Genomic DNA, 20,037 nt, shown 5'->3' with positions numbered 1-20,037 from the left:
ACACAGCAACATACAACGTATGTGTCCTTTCCTTTGTAACAGTAAGGTTGAGGATCTTGATTTTTAACTCCTCCTGTCAGACACACAGGTCAACGGCAACATGACAGCAGTTTGTGACGTCAAGGAAACTGTGGCTGGTTAGGTCTAATTTTAAACCTCATCACTAGTTAAATGTTTGCCACTCCGCAACAATTGCTGTTCTTGTGTGAACAGTTTTTTGACAAAGCGTATGAGCATGGAGGTCATCTTCAAAGAGGGGATGCTGTATCTTCAAGGGGTGAAGTTTGGAAAAGTAAGTTAAATCTTTTATCAGCATAAAAAATTAGAAATACTCTGCTTGCTTCGTACCGTTGAACTAAAATTAAGCAAATGAGTGGCTGCGTAGTAGACCTTTACAGTAGTGGTTTTAATGTATAAATATCTAATACAGAACGGTGTTCTACCTTTTAAGATGATTAAAAGTAATGTCAGTACTGCTGTCAGATCACTAGTCCTTAAGTGTAGATGTATTCATTCCAACTTAAAAAAAATTAAGCTTTATAATCTAGATTACATTAAATTCACTACATGTCACCAATACGAGGCAGCAAAATGTTTTTAAAAGTCCACCTGCTCTGAAACGCTCTTGCAAGAATAACGGGCTGATAAGAAAACTCATGCTGAATGGCAATTATTTTGCATTCTTGATCATATCTGTACGCTGCACTGCACAGCAAAAAAGAAAATTCTGATGCAATGTAATGCAACAGCATGTCAGTTTAATAAAATTGTATCTAATTTTCCACTGATGCCAAAAATTACATTGCAAGTCCCATTATAGTTCAAGTTTCTCACACCCTACATGCAATAAAAAGACGTGTGAAATACAGTGTTCAAAATAACTCCAGCTGTATGAAAACGTTAAGTTTAATATTCATTACCTGCCCCCAAAACAAATTACTGACAGAGAATTTTTGGCTCCTTCAATTACAAAAAGTCCTGAAGCATTAAATGAGCCCAGACCATCACACTTTCACCACCATGTTTGACTGTCAGTATGATTTCTTTTTTCTGAAATGCTGCATTAGATTTCCACCGGATTTAAGGGGTTGCACACTTTCCAAAATGTTTACTTTTTTTTTTTTATCCGTTCATATCCAGACAGAGCATAAGCAGATCAGTGCATTTAGATATTTTAACATGTCCTCATGCTTTTTTTGGCATTTATGACCAGAAATTAGTTAAAAACATTTTATGAAAGTAATTAATTTTCAGTGGTGTCAGTCAGCAGAACAATGACATTTTACCAGGGCAAAAATCATTTTAATGTATACCAAAAACTGATTTGTAAAAAGCAGGAGAAGAGAATGCCTGGTAAAACCTGTTACAGCTTTTACCAGGCACTGTCCTCATTCCTGGAGCAAAATTAATTGCTCTTAAGCCAACGGTGGGTCCAGATGAGATGCGCTGTTTTTTCTCAGCCTCTAAAATTATGTGGGACACAGCAAAATACCTCACAAGAGGAGGCTTTAATGTTAATAAAACAATTCACCAAATTTGTTTTTCATAAATACTTTCGTTTTACATATATTTAACCACCCACGATCACACTGAAAGGTTCTTCAGACAGGTGGACTCTGTCGTGAAACCCCTGTCTTTTTGCAGCAGTCCAATGACATAGGGGTTCAAAAAAATAAATTTTATCTTTGTTTAATCACAAATAAATAAGACATAGTAAGATCAGTGTTTCTAGACCCTGGTCCTCAAAGCCCACTGTCTTGCATGTTTTAGGTGTTTCTTTTCTGCCACACATGACTGAAATGGATAGGTGTTTAAAGGGCTTCTGCAGCTCTTGATGGTATGCTGAAGGGGTAATGTTATCATTTGAATCAGGTGTGCTGGAGCAGAGATGTATCTAAAACACTGTGAGCCCTAAGAACCAAGGTTTAGTAACCCTGGTTTATTTCATAGGATTGGCTCGAGTACTTTCCTCATGCATACTCTGAGAAACAAATGAATCAGCAACATGGCTGATAGTTCAAGCAACATGATGCAGCAGCCCAGTATGTGAGTCCGGTTAATGGATACAGATGCCTTCAAGGTTCTGCAATGCCCCATATGAGGATCCTCCCTAAAAGTGATGTGTCTCAGTGGAGGCTTCACCGTATGAGTGTTTGGGTGCCCTCTCTACATTAGATTTTGCATTGGACCACTGTGACCAGTGTTGCCAATTCTGAAAAAGAAAGATGCTCAAATGACCACAGATGTCTCAAGAAGATGTCATCACACAACTTGCATGGTGGGCCAGATGTAATTATAATGGATACTGTTGGAGAGAGTTTTTTTTTTTTTAAAGTCATGTTTGGTTTTAATCATATGAACACCTTAGAAGCCCACAACAAATCACAATAAAACATGAACATTTTTAACCATAGCAGTGCGATGAGGATCTCATGCTCTGAGTGGGTGTGCAATATTTGTTGCCCAGTGGGGCTTTTTGTGTGATTCCTAGGGGTTCATATTTTAATACTGCATATTTACATTCTCACTGGTTATGGATCATTCTGACAGGTCGTCCTTAACCTCATCTTGCTGACAAACACCACCTTGTCATCACTTTTTTAAGGAATGTTTCCACCACTGCGGGGAGGGACTGATGGGTGAGGACTAGGGCATCTGTGGGTGCTTTGGAAAGGGGGAAGGCCCCACAGCAGCATCTGCTGCTTGACGAGAAGTTGTTTCATTCTTTCACTCAGTTTTTGCATGCCAGCTCTATGCAAATCATTTACATGCCCAATGCCGGTCTGCTTGTCTACCCAGTAAGTCCAAATCGGATCATTCCGTCTAGATACTAAACTTTTTTGTCAGTCTGATTTACTACCTTTAAAAGCTACTTTGATCATGTTGAGTTCATCTAAAATCCAGACTGAACTTCAGATAAATTATTCTTAGCAGATAAAAAAAAAACATTTTCAGGCAGTACTCAAGGGCTTTAACCAGAGTGGAAAATGTAGCCTTTGATTTTGCAACACATTCTCCTTTTAACCTGGAGAAAAGAAGTATGTTACTGTCTTACTGCAATTTAAATGTGGGTTTGTAAGTAAATAAAAGTTCTAATTGCTTTGTAAAACCTTGACGTCTGAAAATTTAAAGGATTTAGTTAACATACAGGTCCTTCTCAAAATATTAGCATATTGTGATGAAGTTCATTATTTTCCATAATGTCATGATGAAAATTTAACATTCATATATTTTAGATTCATTGCACACTAACTGAAATATTTCAGGTCTTTTATTGTCTTAATACGGATGATTTTGGCATACAGCTCATGAAAACCCAAAATTCCTATCTCACAAAATTAGCATATTTCATCCGACCAATAAAAGAAAAGTGTTTTTAATACAAAAAAACGTCAACCTTCAAATAATCATGTACAGTTATGCACTCAATACTTGGTCGGGAATCCTTTGGCAGAAATGACTGCTTCAATGCGGCGTGGCATGGAGGCAATCAGCCTGTGGCACTGCTGAGGTCTTATGGAGGCCCAGGATGCTTCGATAGCGGCCTTTAGCTCATCCAGAGTGTTGGGTCTTGAGTCTCTCAACGTTCTCTTCACAATATCCCACAGATTCTCTATGGGGTTCAGGTCAGGAGAGTTGGCAGGCCAATTGAGCACAGTGATACCATGGTCAGTAAACCATTTACCAGTGGTTTTGGCACTGTGAGCAGGTGCCAGGTCGTGCTGAAAAATGAAATCTTCATCTCCATAAAGCTTTTCAGCAGATGGAAGCATGAAGTGCTCCACAATCTCCTGATAGCTAGCTGCATTGATCCCTGCCCTTGATAAAACACAGTGGACCAACACCAGCAGCTGACACGGCACCCCAGACCATCACTGACTGTGGGTACTTGACACTGGACTTCTGGCATTTTGGCATTTCCTTCTCCCCAGTCTTCCTCCAGACTCTGGCACCTTGATTTCCGAATGACATGCAGAATTTGCTTTCATCCGAAAAAAGTACTTTGGACCACTGAGCAACAGTCCAGTGCTGCTTCTTTGTAGCCCAGGTCAGGCGCTTCTGCCGCTGTTTCTGGTTCAAAAGTGGCTTGACCTGGGGAATGCGGCACCTGTAGCCCATTTCCTGCACACACCTGTGCACGGTGGCTCTGGATGTTTCTACTCCAGACTCAGTCCACTGCTTCCGCAGGTCCCCCAAGGTCTGGAATCGGCCCTTCTCCACAATCTTCCTCAGGGTCCGGTCACCTCTTCTCGTTGTGCAGCGTTTTCTGCCACACTTTTTCCTTCCCACAGACTTCCCACTGAGGTGCCTTGATACAGCACTCTGGGAACAGCCTATTCGTTCAGAAATTTCTTTCTGTGTCTTACCCTCTTGCTTGAGGGTGTCAATAGTGGCCTTCTGGACAGCAGTCAGGTCGGCAGTCTTACCCATGATTGGGGTTTTGAGTGATGAACCAGGCTGGGAGTTTTAAAGGCCTCAGGAATCTTTTGCAGGTGTTTAGAGTTAACTCGTTGATTCAGATGATTAGGTTCATAGCTCGTTTAGAGACCCTTCTAATGATATGCTAATTTTGTGAGATAGGAATTTTGGGTTTTTATGAGCTGTATGCCAAAATCATCCGTATTAAGACAATAAAAGACCTGAAATATTTCAGTTAGTGTGCAATTAATCTAAAATATATGAATGTTAAATTTTCATCATGACATTATGGAAAAATAATTAACTTTATCACAATATGCTAATTTTTTGAGAAGGACCTGTAGAGTTGGTTTTAGACAAACAGTGGAAGGAATCAAACAAAGGAGGAACCTCACAACTAAACAAACCAAACAGATAATGGAGTAAGAAGCATTTAGAAGCTTTTTGAAGTGTTTAGGTCCCCTGGCTTCATCAGAGCCGATTTGCAAAGAGGAAATTATTTGGTATTTTGTAACAGGTTTATATTTGAGTTCGCAGAAGTTTCAGTGAGGAAATAGAAGTGTTCGGGCATTTAAATATTGATGCTCTTGTATAAACTATCACTTTTTTTGCATGACCCCAACTTTCATAGTCATTTTCTCTGCTTCCTGCAGGCACTGAGTCTGTGTCCTCAGGTCAATGTAAGAAATTTGTCTTTGTATGAAAACACGATTTCATCCTACAAACTTAATTAAGAAACATATTAAAACATAAACCCAAAATAACTCAAATGAGACTTGTTTGGTGACTGTAAGCTAAGCAATTAGAAATCCAAAGAAAGTTTGAACTTTTACTCAGTCTCACATTTTTTAAAAGAGGTGTAAGTAAGGTGGTAAAAACAGAAGTGAAGTTCTCTCTTCTGGCTCTTCATCCAGTAAACAGGAACAATGAATTATCTGTAAACTCTTGACTTATTTTTCACTTCAGCACTGAATATACCTAGCACTGTGAAGCTGTGCAAAAACAGAAATAGGGGTTTTACCTACTAATAATGCTTCCCGTAAGCACAATGCACACCCTCCTTCTGCCCCCGCCCCACATACACACAACCAAAGATTAATCTGAAAAAAGCAAAGAATTGGAATATGCTGATGTGATATTATGTTTTGTACTTTAGCTTCATTCATCTTCCCATTAACGTTGACCAGCAGTCTACACGCCGCTGTTTGAATTCCGGGTTTTCCTGACTTATAAGGCCAAAAATTTACAAAAAACAAATTCAAAAACTTTTCCATGTTTAATGTGACATACTATTCAAATATTACATGATGCGTTCCAATGAGGTTCTCTTGTCAGGTTAAAAGTACCTTTTGCTTCATATTTGGTCAATATGCAGTTAAGGTACAGAGGATTAAAATTTACCAAAATCGTGAGTTTTTCAGCATGTTGAAGGGGCCGGGCCTCAAAGTTAGTCTTCTAGCTGCAAATTTTGAACAGCTATAACTTTCACAGAAATAGGCTGAATTACACCAAACCTGATATAATTGATCCGTCTCAGGTGACCAAAAATCCAGTCCCCAAAAGAGATCTGATGAGAAATTTGGTGGGCGTGGCCTGATTTCTCCACAGCGTCCACTAAAACATTTTAATAAATCAGCCCCAAGCCATGCTTTGACCAAGAATTGTTAAATTTGATACAGATATGTAACTTCTCAGGACTTACAAAAAAGTCTCTTGGAGCCTTGGTCCAAACCCCACAGGAAGTTGGCCATTTTGGATTGAAATTGCGATTTTGACACCATTTTTGCCGTTTCTAGCCCGCGTATCTGAGCGAACTCTTTACTACAACGCTACACAGGCTGAGCAGCGCTGAGCTGCGAGGGCCGCCCAATGGTGGTTGCAGCTTCAATGAATTATTGCAATTTAATGTTTTCCCCCCACAGATTAGTTTGTTTTTCAGTTGAACTGTCCTATTCTATATCGCACATTAATGGCTGAAAAAGTGAAAATCTGGAATTTTAAAAGGGGTATATGGACTTCTCAGAATCATTGTAGGTAGGTAGGTAATCTGATCAATCTATATACATATTATTTTTGAGCTCTCTGATTATGTAGGACTCTCATTTTGCTTTGAATCATATTGCTCTGAATCATATTCTCATTTTGCTCTGAATCATACAGCAACGTCCAAGTAATAAGCCACCCTTGGTGTACAGTAATAATTTCTTACATTGATAGCACTGTGGACACTACAGGATAGACTTGGCAAGCAAATAAGAGATATTTAGGGTTCAAATGACTGCTAACTTGTTATTTTGCCTTGTGGCCTCCATTATCTCCACATTTTGGAGCCAAAATGGGCTTTCAAACACACTTAATAAAGTCTCCTTTCTTGTCTCTTTAGAGAACATGGCGGAAAATCTGGATGGTGCTTTTCAAACCCAGCTCCACAGGTGTGGGTCGGCTGGAATTCTCTAATATATCTGACAGCAGCTCTATGAGCGAGCAGTTAAAGGCCGGTCGGCAGAAAACACCAGACAGAAAGGTGGTGCGTTTTTATGACTGTCTCAGTGTGACTCCTGCTACCAAGGAGTCATGCCCTGCACACTGCACAGCCTTCTACCTTAACACCACACAGTACACCTACACCTTTGCCTCCATGGAGAGCCAGGGCTGGATCAGGGCCCTCTGCGCACTTGCCTTCCAGGTATTACTCTTCACTTAATCATGACCTCTGCAGCTGTCCAACTTTAATTTCATATCAGTCTTTTCATTTGGGAAAAATGTTTAGAAACCTTCCCCACAGCCATACATCGATAAGAACATGGGGAAGTTGAAACATTATCTGGAACTTCTGCCACTTCTCTAATTCTTGTGCTTGCACAAACCGTGTTCTTGCTTGAATCTTACTACTCTGAAGTCATAAATAGTAGTGATAAGAGGAAGGCGTTTACTCCGTGTAATGTTTACTGTGCCACTGTGTTTACAGAGGGATCCTGTAGACTCAGAGAAAGGGGATTTTGAGGGAGGGAATGGCCTTACCATGGAGGACAATGACCTTTACTCGTCTTGGAAAAGCGGTAATTCCCATCATTTGTACCATTCATCCAGTAAAATGAGCACAGCATTGCACTGTTTTAGGTAATTGTTGATCCATTGCTTTGTGGAACCATTGCCATGAAGCTGTAAAAAATGTATTATTCAGGCATTGAAAAGAAGAGCAATTTTTCATTTTTACTCAGGATAAATGAGAGACTCTCAAATATCATCATTCCTTTTACGTTAGATGCCTTTAGTGTTGGCACTTAATTTCTTAAAGTATACAGTCATGGTAAATGTTTGCTCAGGTCCAACATCTTATGAGTCAGAACAAATTAAAAATTGTCTGGTCTTTACCAGGTTCTAAAATTATTCAAATCTAGCTTTAAGTGTATAAGACAGAAAACCATTTCCACACTGCCATTATGTATTGAAGAACAACAGAGCCAAAATGAAAAAAAACTGTGTGCAAAAAACTAAGTATACACGTGGACAAAATTGCTGGTACCCCTCGGTTAATGAAAGAAAAACCCACAATGGTCACAGAAATAACTTGAATCTGACAAAGGTAATAATGAATAAAAACGACTTCTGGACCAATGTCCTTGAACAGATGAGAACATTGTTGTGATGTTTGGCAATTATACACACAACACCATGTTTAGAGGAAACTCAACACAATGTCAGCATGCTGGTAATGTTATGATGATTTGGGCTTTTTTTGCAACCACAGGACCACTAGTCACCAAGCTGACAGTAAAGTATTTTTCAAACCAAAGTTCTCAAGAGTCAAATGAAACTTCCTGTCTGATAGCTTAAACTTGCTCCAGACTCAATCATTGAACACAGCAACAAATATACAATAGAGATATGCAAAAAAAAAAAAAAGAATCAAGGCATTGCAATGGCCTAGTTAAAGTCAGGAGCTCAAACTGATTGAAACCCTAATAAACTGAAGCACTGTTGGTTGAAATTCATCCTCAACAATGTGACTGACTAATAAAATCACACAGGAAACAAATATTTCAAGTTACTGTTGCCAAAGATACTGAATTATGGGGTGGATCCCCTAATGCACAGCCTTTTCCATAGAAATTTCTCTCAGTTTCATAAATCACGGCAGTGTGGAAAATTTACACTTTACACTAGACCGTTTTTGTTATGTCCTGAAACTTACAGGTAAATTTAAAGAGGGTGTACTTTCTTTTTATCATGGTTGTCAGATACAGGGAAATAAACAAAAAATATGTTTTTTTCCACCATCGGTATTTCCATGAATGCTGAAAAGTCCCAAGACAAGTTGAACTGAGCAACAACAAGTGCAAAACTTTTCATTGTAAAGACTGCTGCAACTATAAACCATCCTTCCCATTTAGCTTTGGTGTTCTTCACAAACTGTATTTGTGTACACACAAGTGTACACAAGTGTAACATTAGAAACCAGATTATTTTCATTTAACATCAAAAAGTCTTTATGAATCTCTCTTTTTGACAGATTGTCTTAATTATCTGTATTTGTTTTCATGTCTAACTACATGACAACAATGCATTTTTACTTAGGTATACAGTTTGAGCATATACAGTATTTTTCACAGCCACCAGAAAGTGTAATCCTTACCATGTAATTACTGTCATGTAGCATGAATACCTTGTTGGTAAGAGTTAATTAGTCAAGGCTTACTGTAAAATGTAAGACAACAGGAGGGCATGTCACAGCACAATAAATTCCAAACATCAGCAGAAACTTGCGTTATTTGTAAGAAGCAGCTCATTTATTCAGACATTAAAGCTTGAATGCTTCAGCATCAGTAAGCTCCGGCTTATAAAAATGCATTTCCTTTCATTTCCTGATGGATTACATTCTCGAATCACCCGGGCAGCTCAAACACATAGAGAGATTAGTAAAGTGCGAGTAATTTTAAATCAGACTGTGTCGGTATGAAAATGTATGTGGTGTGCACTTGTTTCATTTAATGACGCGCTGCTGCTCAGAGCGCTTATTAAAAGTTTCTTGGAGTTTCTTGGCCCCAGTGCATGAACATCTCTTTGCGGTCCTGTTTTCTTGTGCTTAGAGCCGGCCTTTCCTCCTAACCAGTACAAAGTGAAGGTTCTGACCACAGAAGCGGCTAAGAGGTGCAAGCTGGCTGGGGAGTACGTGGTGTTCACAGACAGTGAGGCTTTGGAGCTCCTTGCTGTCAACACAGGTGGCGTCATCTACAGCTGGCCATACAAGCTCCTGCGGAAATTCGGACAGGTGGAGGTAAAGTGTGTTGAACAACAGATCTTGAATAATTCATCTTAATGCCTAAAAAGAGCTTTAATAATAGATGTTTAATTTAATTTGTTCTGTGCGCTTACTGAAGTCTTTGTGGACATACAGTGTCTTGCAAAAGTATTCATACCTCTTGAGCTTATATTTGCCATGGTACAACCATAAACATCAATGTATTTTGCTGCAGTTTTATGCAATGGAACAACATAAAATACTGCATAACACATGGTTATCTTTATTTTTTAAGAAATAATCCGAAAGTGTGGCATGCATCTGTATTCGCCTCATCTTTAATTGCAATTACATCTGCAAACCTTTTGAGGAACATTTCTACCAGCTTTGAACATCTAGAGTAGAAGATGTTTTTCCATTGTTCTTTGGAAAATAGCTCAGACCTGGTTAGATTGAATGGAGTGGGCCTTCGAACATCATTTTTGAAGTCATGTCACAGATTCTCAATTGGATTGAAGTCTGGACCTTTGGGCCATTGTATCAAATGAATATGATTTGATCTCAACTATTCCACTGTAGCTCTGGCTTTATGTTTAGGCTTGTTGTTTTCTTAGAACAACTCTGACCAGGTTCCCTGCCCCTGCTAAAGAAAATATCCACACAGCCTGATGCTACCACACATGGTGGGATGCAGTGTTAATTTTCCACACAAAACATTTTGCATGCAAGTCAAAATGTTCAATTTTGTTCTCATCTGACCAGAGCAACTTCTATCACACATTTATTGTGTCCCTGAAAAGGTTTGTGTCAAGCAACACATCCTCTATACTGGCCATGTTTGTGCAGCGCATAACTGAAGGTTTTCCTGTAAACAGGTTCTCCCACCTGATGTGTGGATCTCTGAAGTTCCTCCAGAGTTACAATGAGCGTATTGACTACATCTCTAATTAATGTTGTGCTTGGCTGGTCAGTCACTTTAGATGGACGACCACGTCTTGGTATGTTTGTCTCTGTACCATAGTCTTCCATTTTTATATCACGATGTACTGAAGAGAGCTCTGTGAGATGCTGGGATATTGTTTTATAACCAAAACCTGCTTTAAAGTTTTCCACAACTGTCTCCCTGACCTGTTTGTTGTGTTTCTTGGTCTTCGTGATGCTGTTTGTTCACTAATGTTCTCTAACAAACCACTGAAGTCTTCCTAGAACAAATGCACTTATACTGAGAGATGTGTGGACTATTTCTTTTCTAGCACTGGATTATGGGGTATCATAGTAAATGGGTCTGAAAACAAATGCATTACATGTTTTTTTAGATTTTTATTAAAAATTATAAACAATGTATTACTCTTTCTCTTCATGGTTATATGCTACTTTGTGTTGACCACATAAAATCCCAATACTACACATTGAAGTTTGTGTTTGTAAAATGAAAAATGTTAACAATTCCAAGGTGTATGAATACTTTTACACGCCTCAGTATTTGCTAAAACATTGACTATGAATTAAGCCCAGGTTTGATTGTGATTGCAGGGGGGATTCTGCATTGAAGCTGGCCGTCGCTGTGATTCAGGAGAAGGGGTGTTCACCTTCCTGACCTCTGCGGGTCCCCAGATCTTCCAGGCCATAGCAAGGCAGTGTTCGCTGCAGAACAAAAGTAGTGTCCAGGCCTCCAGTTTCAACAAAAGGTCATCAATTGACACGTTCTGTTCTGCCCCTCCAGCCACAGCCTCCCAGATCTCAGATCCTCCAATCTACAGTCTTGTGCAGGTCCGTGGTAACACAGAGGACAGTTCTGTCAGCCAATCCTCCACGATTAATGTCCGCCCTGAGGAGAGTATGAAGCATCTGTGCCTTATCCAGCCTTATCTCTCCAATAACAAGGAGGAGGTGGGAGAGGAAGGTGAGGAGGAGGAAGAAGAGGAGGATGAGGATGATAGGTGTCATTCTCTGGAGGCTGTAAATCAGGATAACAACACAGAGGATAGCATTTATTACAACTTGAGGAGGACCACTCCTTCTTTGATGAGAAAAACTGAGATCGATGATTTAAATTGCATCTACAGTGAGACCAAAACCCGCTCTTCCTCAGACCCCCAGTATTTGAACCCTCCTTTACCCCCGGAACCCTCTTCTTTTACCCTCGCAAATGAAGATCACGTTGTCTCAGCATTGCCACGAGGCCTGCATCTCCCCCCAGCAGATACCAACAACTGTGAAGCGTACAACGCACAGGCAGAGAATGACATGAACGACCTGGAGGAGGCCATCAGCTCCACTGCCTCCACAGCCCCCTTGGAGACCCCTGGCAGTTTCAAACACAGGCTGGCAGAAATCATTTCTAAGGACCTGGCAAAGTTCCAGGCTCCTCTTCCCTACGGAGCAAGCAGCTCCACGTTTTTTCAGTAGGCTGTTAGTTCACAGACTGATTAGAGAGAGCAGTTTCAAACATGATAAACTGTCATGTGGCATAATTAGTTTCTTTACAGCTGTAAAATCCCTTCCACTGGGAGCTTGCTGTCAGGCGTCTTGTGCTCGCAGATGTTTGTATGTTTTTTGGGTATGAAAAACGGATCTGGAAGGCACATTTTTGGGGAATTGTTGCAGCAGCAAAATGTGAGATAATTTGTTTTGTTCTTTGTAGGTACAGTGCCTAGCTCTTTCACATTTTGTCACATTGCAACCACAAACTTTAATATATTTTATTGGGACTTTATGTGACAGGCCATCACAAAATAGTACAAAATTATGAAATGGAAGGAAACGGATTCACGATTTGCTAATTTTTTTCATAAATGAAAATTTAAAAAAAGCATGACATTTACATTAAGCTCTCTTTACACTGATGCCTTTTTTCAGTTAGCATCAGATTTATTCACCACATTTGTGAACACAAACAAGGAATTTGACTTTAAGAAATTTAAAACATAAATAAATAAAAATAAAGCATTTTAATATGATAGAATGGCTCAGTCAAAGTACATACTGAATGATGTTCACAAACGCTCTCCAATCAATCTGACTGAGCTTGAGCCATTTTGCAAAGAAAAATGGGCATAAACACTGGTCTCTAGATGTGCAAAACTGGTGGAGAGATTACCAAAAACATTTTCTGGCTGCAGCTATAGGGTTCTACAAAGTCAGATTTTCATTTGTAAAAACAATTATTCAATTAAAAACAATGTGTGTTTTCATTCCACTTCAGAATTATGTGCTTCTTTGTGTTGATCCATCACAAAAAAATCCCCATAAAGTACATTTAAGTTTGTGGTTATAGTATAATAATATGTAAAAGAATAATGGGAATGAATACCTTTGCAATGAACTGTATCTCCTTATATTCAAAGACTTTTACAGCAGAAATAATTATTGTCTTCTTTTCTTATGCGGCACGGTATGTTGACTTATAAATCAAGTATTTTGCAGCATAATTAATTATTGTGCTTTGTTGAGATTTGTGCATAAATTGCTGGCAGTGATTTTTACAAAATAAATTCAAATGCACACCCATTACTCCATTATATCTTTATTGTAGCAAAACAACCCTCATAAAACACGGATTAGCTATTCTTAAATAGAAAAATACTTGTTTTAATTAGAAATAAAAGCTAGAATACAACCAATGACTCTGTAAAATGCCGTTAGTTGTTGTACGGGACATTAAAGTGCAAATGAAGGCCTTTTTTAGTTCATCAAGAAGAAACCAAGTCAGAATCTCTGGGAAATGAGAATGAATGAGTTTCCTTAACTTTCGAAATCCAGCAGTGTAACATCTAATCTATCAGAGATGACAGCAGAGTAAACAGCAGATCTGTCTCACTATTATCCACTGCCATATAAACATCTGGTGACCAGTTCAAGATAACTGGTTCTCTGTCATTGTCTCCCACTCTGACTGTCCTCCATGTCGCTGAGATTTGAGGATTCACCATCACTACTGTTGGTGGTGGAGGCCTGTGATTTATTTGACTCTAACACAGACGTAGGTCGGAGTATGATCATGTGGTTGATGGATGGATCTCGCTGCTGTTGCTGCTCCTCTTCGGTCAGCAGGATCGTAGTCTGAACAGCCGCATCTGGCCGGATGGAGTGAATCAGGTTCCTCCTGGAGGTCTTGTCTGCAGTCCCTGGACCTGAGCGAGGACCTCTGGATTCCTGCTGAACTACACCGGCCAGGAGCTCAGACAGCTCCGTAATGTAAATCTGCGCCATTTGGAGGGTGTCGTACTTGGATAACTTTTTCTCGTTTTCGAGCGACGGGATGACACTCCTCAGCTCGTCAAAGGCTTTGTTCAGACCGTGCATCCGTCTCCTCTCCCTGGCGTTGGCTGCGACGCGCCGGTGTCTCTGAGGCCCCAAGCTGCTCCCCTTGTCTCCATTAGATGCCCTGGCGTGGCCTGTCTCTGTGGACGCGCACTCGTGGAGTTTGCCCACTGACCCGATTTTCTCCAGTGAAATCTCCGCCTCTGCCACGGCGTGCGATTCCCTCCTTGAAAATGAGCAGACTGAATTTGAGGAAATCCAAGTTTTGGAGCTGATGTGGGCCAAACTTCTCTGTTGTAGCAGGGCGAAGTCCTCAGGGTACTCTGGCCAGCCTGAAAACTCTGCTTTTGTGGCCATCATCTGCGACAGCCGGCGGCGATGCACTGCAGTGGAATTACGCACGGGATTATCCGCGTCTTTGGAAAGGTTTGCTCGGCGCCAACCATTTATAGAGCCTCCCCTCAGTCACCTTGCTGTCACTCCCTGCCCAGTGACAGCCCTGCAGCCTCAGGAGACTGCAGCCTCTGACCCTGTCAAAGAACAATCAGACAAAGCTTGACTTTTTCTCTCCTATTGTGCTTTGTAACTCAATCACGACCTTGTTGTTATCCTTACACATGAGGGGAGCTGGAGTATTAATCATTTAGGAGCGTGGAGTGCACTGGAGTTCTAAAAAGCGTGGCTAGAGAAAGAAAAGGTTGTAAAGTAACTCTTCATAAAAAGATACATTTACCAAAATACTTTTCATGAAATAAATAAAGGTCACAAAAGTGCTCATGCCAAAGACTGTGTGTGCAATGACTTTTAAGCTTGGAGTTAAACAAGATCTGATGTTTACATTCACTGATAAAACAAACCATTAGAATTTAACCAATGAAACTGGTTTAACAATTTAATTTGGTAGAATCTTGGTAGATCTTAATAAACATTCTGAGTAGAAAAGCATTTTATGAACAGCTAAAAGATGTTTAAATAAATTTGCTAGCAATGTTTAAAATCTACTTAGTCAACTATGTTAAATTCTAACAAATTATTACACCTAGGGTATACCTTTGCACCGATGTCTCAAAAGTATTCAGATGTGAAGAGCATCTCTTAGACATGTAAACCCAGCTACAGGTGCAGAAGAAGTTAGAAGTCAGAATCTGTAGCTTCTGAATCTGCAGAAAAGTCAGTGAAGGAAGTTCAATCCTTATACACAACTCAAATCTGTACACAGTTAGACTTTGCAAATGCTGCTTTAGGCACTTTTAGAATAGTACATTTATTATTTTATTTTATAAATTATTTTGTTTCCTTCTTCAGACTCTATCTTGCTGCTCTTCTTGTTCGCCGAGTACAAGTTGCATTGGATTGTTAATAAAAGTTATGAATGTACATGATCAGTTCATGCACTCCTGTAATTCAGGTGTTTGACTAATTTTGCTCATCTAATGTGTCCAGCCACCTCAGCTGACTCCTCTCGATGTGGAGGAGCAGTCGCTCTACTCCGAGCTATTTTTGGATAGAGGAGCCGATCCTTATCCCCACTGCTTCATACTTTGCTGTGAACCGCACCTGTGCATTATGTAGGTTTTGCTAGAGAGGGCCAGCAGTACCATGTCATTTGCAAAAAGGAGAGAATAAATCCACTGGCCTGCATAGAAGACCCCGTCCGCCCCTTGGCTGTGCCTAGAAGTCCTGTCCATGAAAGTTATGAGCCGGACTGGTGACAAGGGCAGCCCTACTGGAGTCTGACATGCACAGGGAACAGGTCCGACTTAATGCTAGCAATGAGGACCAAACTCCTGCTCTGCTTGTACAGAAACCGGATGGCTATTAAAAAAAGGCCCTCGACTCCGTACTCCTTGTGCGTCCCCCACAGGACACCTTGAGGGAACATGATTGAATGCGTTTACCAGGTCCACAAAACACATGTGGACTGGTTGGGCAAACTCCCATGAACCCTCAAGCTGATGTTCGACTAGTAATAAACTTTTTAAATCTATTTTAAAAAGGTGACATAAAAACCAAAACAGGTGTCTATGGCACGTCCCACCGGGAGGAGGCCCAGGGGACGGCCCAGGACAGGCTGGAGGGACAATGTCTCTCGGCTGGCTTGGGAACGCCTTGGGCTCCCCCCGGAGGAGCTGGAGGAGGTGTCTGGAGAGAGGGAAATCTGGGTGTGTCTACTGAGTCTGCTGCCCATTCAACCCGGTCCCGGATGAAACGGAAAATGACGAAGACGAAGACAGCCATAGCTACCTTAGCAACCTCAGTGTGCTAGCATGTCTGACTAGCTTTAGTGCTGTCACCAAAATTAAGGCATAAAATGTTACTGAAACAGTAAACTTTTTAAATCTGTTCTATCAAAATGGCATGAAAACAGCAGCTAAGATGTGCTGTGAACTGGCAACAATGTCCTTGCTAGCAAGTTTGACTTTAACATTAGCGCTGCTGCTAAACTGGGTAAAGCTGGATAGAAACTCCAATTTTTGCTCCAACAGAGAAGGTTTTTCAACTCTGTATTCATAATACAACCCATAAAAACCTATATCAGCCTTTCAATTTTTCCACTGGACACAGCACATGATAAATGAGTATTAGTTTCAACCATCATCTTTTGCTAAATTCTCATGAAAATGTTTGAGGATGTACTATGAAAATAAAGTTGGCATAATCTAACCATTAATGAAAATTACATTTACAAACTAATATACAGGATAAAAATGCAAACACATTTTAAGGCTAATATTTAATACCATGCAAAATTTGTTTGTGCAATATGCAAAATAATCTTATTGAATTCACAGCTGTAAAAAAACACAGCCTTGGTGTATTGTGGACAGCAATGCTCCTAAATCACCATTATCATGGACCATCAACACTCATGGAAAAATGAATTTGAGTAATTTGACTTTTGGCTTTGACCTCTGAGAGAGAAAGAGATCTGGAAGTGAATACATGCTCAAACAAACAATAAAAAATATTTCCCTGATTATTTGAAGAAGAATAATAAAACGAACAGGTGGAAGACAAGGCTAAGGCACACCTGTCTATACAGCAGACCTATCATAACTGATAAGTTGTCTCATGGCAATTTATAAATCATTTAGAGAGCAGGATGAAAACATTCATAAAAAAGGTAGTTTCACTATTAGTTAATGAGTTTCCTGTTATAGTTGTTGTGCCAAAAATGAAGATATTATTTTCATGTGAAGGATGATTGATTAGGCTACAAATTTTAGTTTTAGTAACTTGGATCCTGCTCTGTGCTTATCAGCTGGTGTCCCTTGGCACCTCTCACAAGCCACACAACTCTGGTGCACACAGTGTCACCCACGTCTCCCATATGCTGCCCACGACGCACCCGAGCTAATCACTCATTAGGGCGTCAATTACTGCAGAAGAGCAGCGTCAGGACCAGCGCAGACCTGTCCCGCTGGGAGATCTGAGATCTTGTAGACCAATGATGGTGACTTGGACACACTTTACATTCAGCCCCTTTCAGCCTCTAACCCCTGTTGAAGTGTGTAGAGTTGGTGTTTGTGCGGTTCCTGTGCGAGAGACAGTCGGGGTCGGGCAGTGTTAGTGAAAATCACCGTGACCTGCCTCGCCGCCAGCAGTTTAATGAGGCCTGGTCTTAGTTGAATAAATCGGCACGTTCTTCTCCCGGGGAGTCCATTCAGTTTTTTTTTTATTATTTGGGCCCTGCATGAATATTTCATTCCTTCAGCACCACTGCCAGCACAACAGCCTGTAACCCTGCGTGCAGGCTTTAAAAATGCAGCTACACTTCCCATCTGGTGTGGGGCGGGAGCAGAGGAGTGGCAGCGCAGGCCGGGGAGGTGTGAGGAACATTTCTGAGGTCAACTTCTACTGACCCTCTGAAGCACACTGTGGCTCCTGCTGGTGGGGCTTTACACTGTAATGGGGTAGGGAGTATAGAGATAATGTTAACCCACTTCAGGTTTACTGTGTATCATGAATGAATGGCTCCTCATCTAAAAGGTATCAGAAAATTCTCTGGGCAGTAACAGTACATACATAAAGTAAAGTTATAACTAGATTTTTATTTTATTCTAAATGTTATCATCTTAATAAAATAATAAAATCATTTTTAGGGTCTTATTTTCAGTTACAGTAAAAACAAAAATATTATACACGATACCTTTAATTAAGTAATATAGTGAGTCATGATTCAGCAGCACAAACAAATTGAGAAATAAACAAACAATCAAACAATAAATAAGGAAATAAATAAATAAAAGGGTAGTAGAAAAAAATTTAAAATAAATTTTTTTTCAACACAATTATAGTTTTCTCATAATTATTTTAATAGAATAATAAAATGTGCTTTTTAATTTTATGTTCCTAAATTGCATCTAAGTTGCTTCTCTGTTACCTTTTGATAAGTCATACTGTTAGGTATGATACCAAAAGTACAAACTAATAAATATCTTTAAATGTATATATAATTGCTTAAAAGTCCTAATTTAGTTTTATTATAAGTCAGTCAGTCAGTCATTTTCTACCGCTTATTCCATAGTGGGTCACAGGGGAGCTGGTGCCTATCTCCAGCAGTCTATGGGCGAGAGGCGGGGTACACCGTGGACAAGTCGCCAGTCCATCACAGGGCAACACACATACAACCATACACACACTCATTCATACACCTAAGGGCAATTTAGATTGACCAATTAACCTAACAGGCCCAGGACCTTCTTGCTGCAAGGCAACAGTGCTACCAACTGCGCCACCGTGCAGCCCCTATTATAAGTGTATTTTCACATAAAATTTTATTAATTTTTATCTTTAAAATAAACATTATGTGTTTTACATTATGTGTCCCAAATTAGATTTTCATTAAAGATATATGTATATATAATCACATAATAATACACGTCAAAGTTGATGACTGATGCCATTGTACTTTACAACTACCAGCAGCTAGATGCGGTTTCTCAAAATTATTGTCGACAATTTTTTCACAGATATTTCCGTGTGATCTAACCGTCTTCAGTAAGTGACAAACAGCTCTACTGAAAACTAAATTAGGCTTCAACAACTGTACTGATGAGATTGTTTCAACATAGTAAACCAAACCTGACTGCACAAATGATCCTCAGCAATTTCACAACTTCGTTTACTGCCAATGGTTTCACAACGTGTCAACAGCCTGGAAACCAGAGAGCCGCAGACGACTACATCTGGCCCACAATGCTTGTGATGGAACCTGGCATCAGTCCCAGTGCTTTGTTTCCTGAGCTTTAAACATTATTCAAACCCTAATCAGCCAAGCACAGCAGCACCCACTTGTGTCAACACAATGTCCCACGGCTGCTGTTCACCTAACCACCTGAGGTGATGGATTCAGTACAACTTAAACCCAAGAGAGTTAAATGTTGTTAACTGTTTTCTGAGCAAAAGAGCTCCTTGCAAAAGCATTGCTATGTGTCAAAAGTTATAAGATTGTTTTATATTTTAGCCAAGAACTTCATGTGTTTTTTTAGAATCTGATGTGGTCGACAAACAGAAAGTAGAATCTTATTGTGAAGCAGAAGGAAAAGGATACATTCATGTCTTGCCACAGATTCTCAAAATGGATTTAGGCCCAGACTTTGAGCTGGACTATCTGACATATGAAAATAAAACTTTAATAGTTCTCTTGTAGTTATGGCTACAGCACCTTTTGCTGCTTTTTATAGCTTTATTCTAGAACCGCCCTGTATTTATCTCGATCAACTCTGACCTGTTTCTCTTTCCCTGCTAAAGACAGGTATTCCCACAGCATGATGCTGCCACCACCATATGTCACTGTGGAGATGGTGTGTTCAAGTTGATGTGCAGTGATAATATTCCTTCTCAGATAAGTTTTGGCATCATATCACAGTTTATCTAAATGTTCTCTATGTCCTTCAGTTAACATTTATGTTTTTACTGAGATTAATGTGCTGACAGATGGACTCTATTCACCAATTTGGTGACTGCTGAAAATAGTTACTTGCACTGGATTTCATCTAGTTGTATCAGATGCTTATCAAATGTTCATTTGTAAAAACCGTTTTATAACAATGTATCCTTTCAATTCATATACTTCTGTGCCACTTTGTGTTGCTTTTTCACATATAATT

The 20,037-nt window shown here is 39.9% G+C and overlaps 2 protein-coding genes across 2 annotated transcripts; one reads left to right on the top strand and one right to left on the bottom strand.

The window, feature by feature from the left end:
• Positions 1–29: 29 nt before the first annotated feature.
• On the top strand, positions 30–13,174 carry dok3 (docking protein 3). Its single transcript, XM_047353960.1, has 5 exons — positions 30–292; positions 6,803–7,105; positions 7,388–7,478; positions 9,510–9,697; positions 11,195–13,174. The coding sequence occupies exons 1-5, from the start codon at positions 230–232 to the stop codon at positions 12,068–12,070; spliced, it is 1,521 nt and encodes a 506-aa protein (XP_047209916.1). The 5' UTR covers positions 30–229; the 3' UTR covers positions 12,071–13,174.
• On the bottom strand, positions 13,174–14,516 carry atoh1b (atonal bHLH transcription factor 1b). The gene has a single exon (XM_047353961.1). The coding sequence runs from the start codon at positions 14,282–14,284 to the stop codon at positions 13,538–13,540; it is 747 nt and encodes a 248-aa protein (XP_047209917.1). The 5' UTR covers positions 14,285–14,516; the 3' UTR covers positions 13,174–13,537.
• Positions 14,517–20,037: the final 5,521 nt, after the last annotated feature.

The sequence above is a fragment of the Girardinichthys multiradiatus genome, chromosome 23, assembly GCF_021462225.1.
Source record: "Girardinichthys multiradiatus isolate DD_20200921_A chromosome 23, DD_fGirMul_XY1, whole genome shotgun sequence".
NCBI lineage: Eukaryota > Metazoa > Chordata > Actinopteri > Cyprinodontiformes > Goodeidae > Girardinichthys > Girardinichthys multiradiatus.
Note: the sequence above shows the minus strand (reverse complement) of the source record. Positions and strands in the feature narration are given on the sequence as shown.

What these genes read in the sequence shown, in the direction of transcription:
- dok3 (XM_047353960.1), top strand. Translation starts at nt 230, where the DNA reads ATGAGCATGGAGGTCATCTTCAAAGAGGGGATGCTGTATCTTCAAGGG. An exon ending in TCTGCGCACTTGCCTTCCAG is followed by an intron (nt 7,106 to 7,387) that starts GTATTACTCTTC and finishes CTGTGTTTACAG; the next exon opens with AGGGATCCTGTAGACTCAGA. An exon ending in GGAAATTCGGACAGGTGGAG is followed by an intron (nt 9,698 to 11,194) that starts GTAAAGTGTGTT and finishes TTGTGATTGCAG; the next exon opens with GGGGGATTCTGCATTGAAGC.
- atoh1b (XM_047353961.1), bottom strand. Translation starts at nt 14,284, where the DNA reads ATGATGGCCACAAAAGCAGAGTTTTCAGGCTGGCCAGAGTACCCTGAG.